The 8782-nt window shown below is 35.7% G+C and overlaps 1 protein-coding gene across 4 annotated transcripts in view; it reads left to right on the forward strand.

Annotated features, from left to right (window-relative positions):
• SPC25 (SPC25 component of NDC80 kinetochore complex) overlaps window positions 1–4010 on the forward strand; it is a 39188-nt gene extending 35178 nt beyond the window's left edge. For all 4 annotated transcript variants that reach the window (XM_017519674.2, XM_017519672.2, XM_037735269.1 and 1 more), the window contains exons 6-7: window positions 1736–1834; window positions 3845–4010. In XM_017519674.2, the coding sequence (XP_017375163.1) occupies window positions 1736–1834; window positions 3845–3969 (224 nt within the window). In that variant the 3' untranslated portion in view covers window positions 3970–4010. The remainder of the gene's footprint in view (window positions 1–1735; window positions 1835–3844) is intronic.
• Window positions 4011–8782: the final 4772 nt, after the last annotated feature.

Raw genomic sequence — 8782 nt, forward strand, 5'->3', positions numbered from 1 at the left:
TAGAGACGGGGTTTCACCGTGTTGACCAGGATGGTCTCGATCTCTTGACCTCGTGATCCACCCACCTCGGCCTCCCAAAGTGCTGGGATTACAGGCTTGAGCCACCGCGCCCGGCCCTGTCTGACTTTCAAAGTCAGAAATAACATTTTAAGAAAGAGAAAACCCAAGTTAAAACTATTCTTGCCTAAAATTTATATTTTATGAAATCTGTTTTCCTCGGCATGCATCTCCCTCATTCTTCCTCATTACTGTTAATGGTTTTAAAACCTAATGTATTGACATTATGTTTCATTCCATAGTTGATTGCAAGACAATTTAAGTTTCTGAAGATTTGTTTTAATTTTAAAAGTTTTTAATGAGATTTTCTAATTATGCTACAGAAAAAACTAAAATACACGTTAACTTTTGTGCATTTTGTCACTACCCTTTTGAATTTCTATGAGGTCTTTACTTTGGGGTCATTTGCAGGTCTTTTGGAAGATAAGCTTTAAGTATAGGTAGCTGTAGAAAAATGTCAAATTAAATTTGTTTGATAATATATTTTTCTGTGATAAACTATAACCTGTAATTTGCCATTTTAATCATTTTTAAGTGTACAATTCATTGAGATTAATTATGTTCACAGTGTTGTGCAACCACCACAAACCACTTTTTATTTCCAAAATTTTCTATCACTCCAGAGACTCTATATCCATGAAGTAATACCTCCCCATTCCTTCCTTCTCCATTCCGTGGTAACCTCTAATCTACCTTCTGTCGATGAATTTTTCTCTTCTAGATATTTCATACAAGTAGAATCATATAATATCTATCCTTTCGTGTCTGGCTTATTTCACTTATGTTTTCAAGGTTCATCCATGTTGTTACATGTGTCAGAACTTCATTCCATTTTATGACTGAACAATATTCCATTGTATGTATATACTATATCCATTCATCTATTGGTGGGCACTGGGTTATTTCCACTTTTTGGCTACTATGAATAATGTCGCTATGAACATTGGCATATAGTTATCTACTTGAGTCTTTGTTTTCTGTTCTTTTGGGTGTATACTTAGGTATGAAATTGCTGGGTCATATTTAAACTTTTTGAGGATCTGCCAAACTGTTTTTCACAGTGGCTGTACCATTTTACATTTCTACCAGCAATGTACTAGGGTTCCAGTTTTTCCACATCCTCACCAACACTGTTATTTTCCATTTATTTATTTGCCATCCTACTGGGTATGAAATGGTATCTCATTGTCATTTCAGCTTGCATTTACATAATGACTAATGATGTTGAGCATCTTTTTGTGTACTTAATGGCCATTTTTATATGTTTTTTGGATAAATGCCTATTCAAGTTTTTTGCCAATTACTGAATTGGGTGGTTTTTAGCTGCAGGAGTTTTAAATACATTCTACGTATTCAACCTTTATCAGATAAATGATTTGCAAATATTTTTCTCCCATTCTTTAGGTTGTCTTTTCCTTCTCTTGATAGTGTTCTTTGAAGGACAAAAGTTTTTAATTTTAACAAAGTCAAATTATCTAGTTTTTCTTTTGTTGGCTGTGTTTTTGATGTCATATTGAAACTATAATATATTTTAAAACGAATCTGTAACTTCTGCATTTAGAATTGTTGGTTGCATGACTGTATATACTTAGCAGTGCAAATATTGATCAAAGATGGAGTAAGAAAGCATATCTCCATTGAAAGCTTTGACACACTAAATAGTTTAATCTCTTTTTAGGTGAGAAATTGCAGTTTATATTCACTAATATTGACCCTAAGAATCCTGAGAGCCCATTTATGTTTTCTCTGCATCTAAATGAAGCAAGGGACTATGAAGGTATGTACTAACATCTCTTAACTGGTTTTTAAGATTGGCATCCCAAAATGTTATTTCAGTCAGAATATAAAGTAATATGGAGGAATTGCTTCCTTTTTTAGTCTTGCTTTTTGGTTCATGGTCTCCTAAAGGAAAAGAATATAGTCTTGATTTATAGATATTATCTGGGATCCTTAATAAATAGCACCTCTTCAGGATGGCACAGTGCCACAGTGCCTGGAAAACCTGAAAAGCAAAGATCATTGCATTCATGTGCAAATATGAATTGTCCTTTTAGATTACTTTTTAAAAAGCTGAAGCTTTAAAGAATATGGTTGCTTAAATGTGAGTATTAGAATTTATCCATGTAGATGATTTTAAAATCTAATATAAAGTCACCAGAATTTAATAATTTTTCCAAAAATATATTTTTGAAAAACTGTTTCATCCTGCAAGTCTCACACATTGATAATAAAGCTAGCTACTGATTCTGCAGCTGGCCGAAAGGCCTTCGATTTATAAGGAAAATATGTCATTGATAATAATGTGAACAAGAAGACAAAAGAGATATGTTTATCTCTTGTTTATTCTTCTAATGCCCCTGTGTAAGGAATCCTTAACTTATTGGAATTCATAAAATTGGTTCTCAGCTCATTACACCTATGCTATCATCTTATAGCCTTTGTAGGGGAAAGACACTCACATGAACTGCTGATATGGCACAGCACCGTGTCCTGGTGACTCAGTTCCTATTCCTAGGGAATTCATATTTTGAGAATCTAATTCATATACAGATGTTTGGGGTTTTTTTTCTCTCTAAGTAAATATCTTCCAATCCAGTTAATGCTAGATTTTAAAAAGCAAGCCCCGAAAACCTCTTACCTAGCTTTTCAATTTTCTCTAAATAATATATTCTTTTACGGTATAGTCTAATAGTTTATAAATAATACGTTAAAATAGAATATACAGGATATATTTTGGACCAGAGGCCCTTTGCTGTTGTTTCTCTGCTGTGGACATGGACCTTGTTTCCTCAGCAACCTGTACCAGAGAGCTGGAAATCTGATAATGGTTGAATTTCTTTTCCTTTGACCACCTTCACTGGAGACTTGTCCCAATGTACCAGCTGGTACAAGTACATATGAGGACAATACTGTTATTTGTGACTTTGAGTCTCATTTGATTAACAGACCTTGTAAATACCACTCTTGGAATAGCAACCACATTTTCTAATGCCTGCCATTTCACTTGGAAAATTCTAGATATTTCTTTCATAATTGTAAGTTATTAAGGATGGGCATTGAAAATTATTCCTTTTTCAGGCCAGGTGTGGTGGCTCACGCATGTAATCCCAGCACTTTGGGAGGCAGAGGTGGGTGGATCACTTGAGGTCAGGAGTTCAAGACCAGACTGGGCAACATGGCGAATCCCTGTCTCTACTAAAAATGCAAAAAATTAGGTGGGCATGTTGGCAGGTGCCTGTAATCCCAGCTAATCAGGAAACTGAGGCAAGAGAATTGCTTGAACCCAGGAGGTGGAGGTTGCAGTGAACTGAGATTGCACCATTCCACTGTACTCCCACCTTGGTGACAAATCAAGACTCTAAGAAAAAAAAATTGTTCTTTTTTTTAAAAAAATCCAGTGATCAGAAAAGAAAAGTCAGTCAGACCAAAGTTTTGCAGAAAAAAAAATGACTTAACAGTTAAAAAAAAAAAAACTCGTTTAAATAGTTAAAACTTATAGGTTTAAGATGATGGGCACTAAACTGTATCACTAAACTCTTCAATCCTTGATTGCCATCTGTTTAAATTTAAAGCAAGATTATAGTACTTAAGATTTGAATATTTAGAGATTAAACAAAGGAAGGGTCCAAAAGGTAGTTGGCATATGAAAATCAAGTGTATTCTTTTACACTCAAAGAATTTCATTAAAATAGAATTGACAGTCAAATCAAATGAGAGCATCTAATTTAGAAATGCTTCTCTGCCATAAAAAGTGTCATTCTAATTGTGTTTGATTTTTTTTTTCTAGTGTCAGATAGTGCCCCTCATCTTGAGTGCCTAGCAGAATTTCAAGAGAATGTAAGGAAGACCAACAATTTTTCAGCTTTTCTTGCCAATGTTCGGAAAGCTTTTACTGCCACGGTTTATAATTAATGTACAAATAGTGTATATTAAAACGGTTTATTTTTCTTCTCTGTTGTGTATCTCTTTTTAAAAGAATTCTCATTATCTGTTGTCTGCCTGTAATTCTTTGGTATTTCTGTAACATTTCATGTGGTTTACTTCTTTCAATCACAGTAGTCCATCCTTATCTACAGTTTTGCTTTCCACACTGTCACTTACTCATGGTTTCAGTTACCCCAGTCAACTGTGGTCCAAAAATATTAAATGGGTAGAGTGCAGTACAAGATATTTTGAGAGACAGAAAAAAACATTTCATATATATAACTTTTATTACAGCATATTGTTATAATTGTTCTATTTTATTATTAGTTATTGTGGTTAATCTCTTTCTGTGCCTAATTTATAAATTAAGCTTTATCATAGATATTTATATGTGGGGGAAAAACAGTTGATATAGGATTTGACACTGAGGTTTCAGACATCTACTGAGGGTCTTGGAACATCCCCCACAGATAAGGGAGAACTACTGTACTTTAATTAAAATCTTAGGGAAAAGTATAAAGTAAAATGTGTTCTTTTAAAAATGAAAGAAATTAATTTGCTACTTTTCTTTAAATGTCAAGCATGGGTAATTTATGGCTAGTACTGGGAATGGAAATTTGTTCAGCTGGCACTGTGTCTCAGTGGTCTCCAAGCTTTTAGACCACTTAATGTTAATATGAACTCTTAATATTAAAAAATTAAAAGGACTGGCCCAACCTAAGGCTGACAATTTTTTTTACATGTACTTGACAAAATAAATTCTATCATACTATCAATCTAATGTCAAAAAAAAAGAATATTTTTATCTTACATCAAGAGAGAGCTATAATTAGAATAAAGGACAATACTTCACATCAGAAGAAAGTTGGCAGCATTTTACTAGGATATATTTTTGAAAATCTAAATGTAGAAATTTATAAACAGTTTCCATTTTGTAATGTTTACCATTTAATTGTGGTTTGGATATAAGTTTGTGATCTTGGGGGTCTGTTCACCACAGAGTAGAGTTCAAATGGCAACTTATTCTAATTTTTTTTTTTTTTTTGTAATCTGTAAATTTGATGGCATTTAGGTATTCTGGCTAAAGTGGAAGCCACATAAATAATACTGTTTCAGTGTATCTTGAGCACACCTAAAAGCCATAGAACAATGGCTTCCATGCCTTCAGTTGCTTCTCCTGCCTTCTCCCTGAATAATCTGGAGAGGCAAGTTTGCACTTGTTGCCTCATTAGTGAGAGTAGGTTGGGAGTTTCAGAGTAGCCTCTCTCAGTGGCCGCTGCAGGGGCAGAATGATGTGATACTTTTCCTCATCCATCATAAGGGTCACAGCCAACACTCCTATAGCAAAAGACAGGTTAACAAGAGAAAAGCACAACAAATTTAATCCAGGTTTTATGATGAGAGCCTTCAGAAATGAAGACTCAAATATGCAGGGAAAACTGTGTTTTCATTCTTATGTCTGATGAAGAATGTACAATCACATAGAAACATGACTGGATAAATGGGTATGATCTAATGGTAATAAACTGAAGAAACCCACAGGGCTTATCTGCTCAGGTCTTTCTTGGTCTTTCTGTGTAGCTTTCCTTCTTCCTGGGTATGGGGCAGGACCCTTATCAAAGGATGGTCTTAAGACCTAGAAAGGTGGGGGAAAGTTGGAATAATATTTTCAGGTTTTATGACTTACTTTGGTTAAGAGTGGAGCAAGAAGCAGGAAGGTAGGAAAACGTCAGAGACCTTCATTCTGAGGCTGCTTTTGAGGCTTTCTTGTCTCTTACTCAGCATGCTAAAGCACCATACCTGGGGTATCATGTTCTGAGCCTCAGCACCATTCATACCTAGGACTTGGCTCAGGCTTTGCTCACTGTCACATAGTAGTAGAACTTATTTGAGAAGAGTGCTATGGCCTGGTGGAAATGTTGTCACTGACACGTGCTAGGGTGTAGACCAGCTTTCAGGGACCACTGATAGTATTTTCTCAGTAGAGATAAAAGGCTAATAAACTGCCCTGGTGATTGAAATGGGTGCTGCTAGCAATAGGCCTATCCTATTTCAGCATGGGTTTGTCTAAAGGGAGTATTTTAACAGAAGAGTACAATAAGCAAACTCCAGCTTTTCCTAGGCAGGCTTTCACATTTGGCTTTGTTTTTTATATACCTACATTTAAATGAACACAAAAAAACCATATCAAAACCCAACTTTGGTTTTTGTGAACCTAGCTTGATTTGGAGCTCAAATTCTATCAGCAGGATCTGTTTCTTCTGGATTTAGGCTCTATATGGTAGCCCACAGCAATTTCAAGCTCATTCGGTTCCTGTAGGCTAGTAAAGGTGATCAAGGGGCTAAAATACATGCATTGGATTATACTAGATCCCGCCCCCCCCCCGAAACCCAGCTATAGAGGCAGATTAACCTCAATAATTGGGCTAAGAGTAGGGATGTTACAGTTCTACAAAGGGAAAGACAGCCTAGATGTTTGGCATTAAAAAATTAGGGGACTACTACAGGGAGTATGTGTTGACTGAATTTCTCCACTTGAAATATGTCTACAGTGAACAAATATAACAAACTTGAGGGAAGGTCTCGTCTCAAGACTAAAGAGAGATCATAACGCATACTGCAAACTTGATGACATAATGTTTTGAACCATACAGTGAGAAGGCACTAGGCACTGACCCGGCTTGCCTAAGCAAGAAGAAATTCTGAAGGATCTCTTTCACCTGCAAGGTGGAGAAATGAGAATTGGGGATGAGAGAAGAAACAGAAGAAATGGGTAGATCTCTACTTGGGGCCCCTTTTTCCTCAAGGAATAACCATTCTTCACTTCTAATTCATAGGTGGAATGGGGTCAAGATCTGAGAAGAAGACTCCATAGCAGGAAAGTCACAAGAGTATAGCATAGAAAGCAGCTTTGCTGCTGGAATCCAAAGTACAATGTACAAGTAAAAGTACATTGTTATGCTAAACAGAGGGCCTTGGGCCATAGAACATTAGACCGATTTGTTTTCTGAACAGGGAAGTTGATTCATTCCAAGATTGGGGATTGTTCTGAGAAGCCTGGTCAGCTGGCCATCTTAAAATAATGGTTGATACCCTTTTTTTAAATCGCTTCCTACATGCCCAGCACTGTTCTAAGCCCTTTATCTACTTATTTATATTCTCACAACAACCTGTGAGGTAGATAAAATTGACATTTTTGTTCTACAGATAAGAAATGTAAGGTACAGAGTTTAGATTTCTTCAAGTCACACTGCTGGTAAGTTCTAGAGTTGGGATTCAAACCCAGATGACAAGCTGGCAACTGAATCCATGATTTTCACCTAGACCTAAGATGATGCTTTATTGCCTTTCTGTACTATATTGCAGGGAAAGTATACAAAGTTCTTAAAGATTCTAAACAAATTTGGACTTCTGTAATATAAATTCAGGTTTTGTGTTTCTATAGAAGTATAATGACTAAGAAAAAAAGTAAATTGTCTTGAAAGCTGAGGAGGACTATGCTTTGTCTGGATCCTTAGGACATGGCCTCACTAAAATGGCAGAAGAGCTGCAGATCTCAGGGAAACAGTGAGCAGAGTATGAGCTGTTTAGAACCCCAGTGGCTCATTGAGAACAGTCTCTGGCTATGTAGACTTCAGTCATCAACCCAGGTCTTTTTGGGAATGGTGGATGAGAGGACTGTTAACTTATACATAAGTTTTAAATCTGTTCAAGCAAATATAAAAGCTTTAGGCTGAGCATGGTGACTTAATGCCTGCGATCCTAGCACTTTGGAAGACTGATGAAGGAGGATTGCTTAAGGGCAGTAGTTCAAGACCAGCCTGGGCAACAAAGCCAGATCCTATCTCTAAAAATAATTTGTTTAGTTATCCAGGCATGTTGGTACGTACCTATAGTCCCAAATACTTGCAAGACAGAGGTGGAAGGATTACTTGAGCCCAGCAGTGAGCTCAAGCCTAGGTGACAGAGAAAGACCCTATCTCTTTAAAGCAAAACAAAAACAAAACTTAATTTTTGAGGTTTACTATGTACCCACCTAGGAATATTTTGGAGCTGTTACTAATATATTAGCTTACATTTTAAAGTTGATACATTATAAACATTACAGTTGAACTGATTAGTAATACATATAAAAGGCAAACCAAGCTATCTTAGTATACTTGCTCTTGTTATGCATTATATTTAAGATGATGTGTTATAAAAATGAAATAATTTTAAACATTTAACATCTTCCTAATGTAGAAATAAAGCACATGATACAAAGATAAGAGATTTTCTTAAATGGGAGAATATAGGCACAAGTATAACTAACACTGATTGAAATGGAAACCAAATGGGTCACTCATCTATTCCGCGTTTAGTAATAAAATGGAACAAGATCTCTAAAATTCAATAACAAGTTAAAAATGAATCAGCACAAAATATGCTACAGTATTCTACTAATAGATCTAAAGTTTCAATTTTCAAGCTAATGAGAATTAGAAAGTGTTACTTATTTTTCAATTCAGAAAATCCTGTACAGAGATAGATAGTTACATTTGAATTTGTGTACCATGGAGGCAGGACTGCCTATTGAGCTGTCTTACCTAGCAGTGTCTGGGACATAGGAGAAGCTTAATAAATGTTTATTAATGTTGAATACATTATCAAGACTCAACAGAAAATTACTTGATGAGGAATCAAAATTGCACCTTTGAAAAAGAGCTGGCTTGTTCAAGACTGTCCACAGGTGTGTTGCTGAGGTGTTTGGACTTTTTATGGAAGTGAAAGATGGCTTTGCTGTTTTTTGAGATAGCATCTC

The sequence above is a fragment of the Cebus imitator genome, unplaced genomic scaffold (genome assembly GCF_001604975.1).
Source record: "Cebus imitator isolate Cc_AM_T3 unplaced genomic scaffold, Cebus_imitator-1.0 Scaffold765, whole genome shotgun sequence".
Taxonomy (NCBI): domain Eukaryota; kingdom Metazoa; phylum Chordata; class Mammalia; order Primates; family Cebidae; genus Cebus; species Cebus imitator.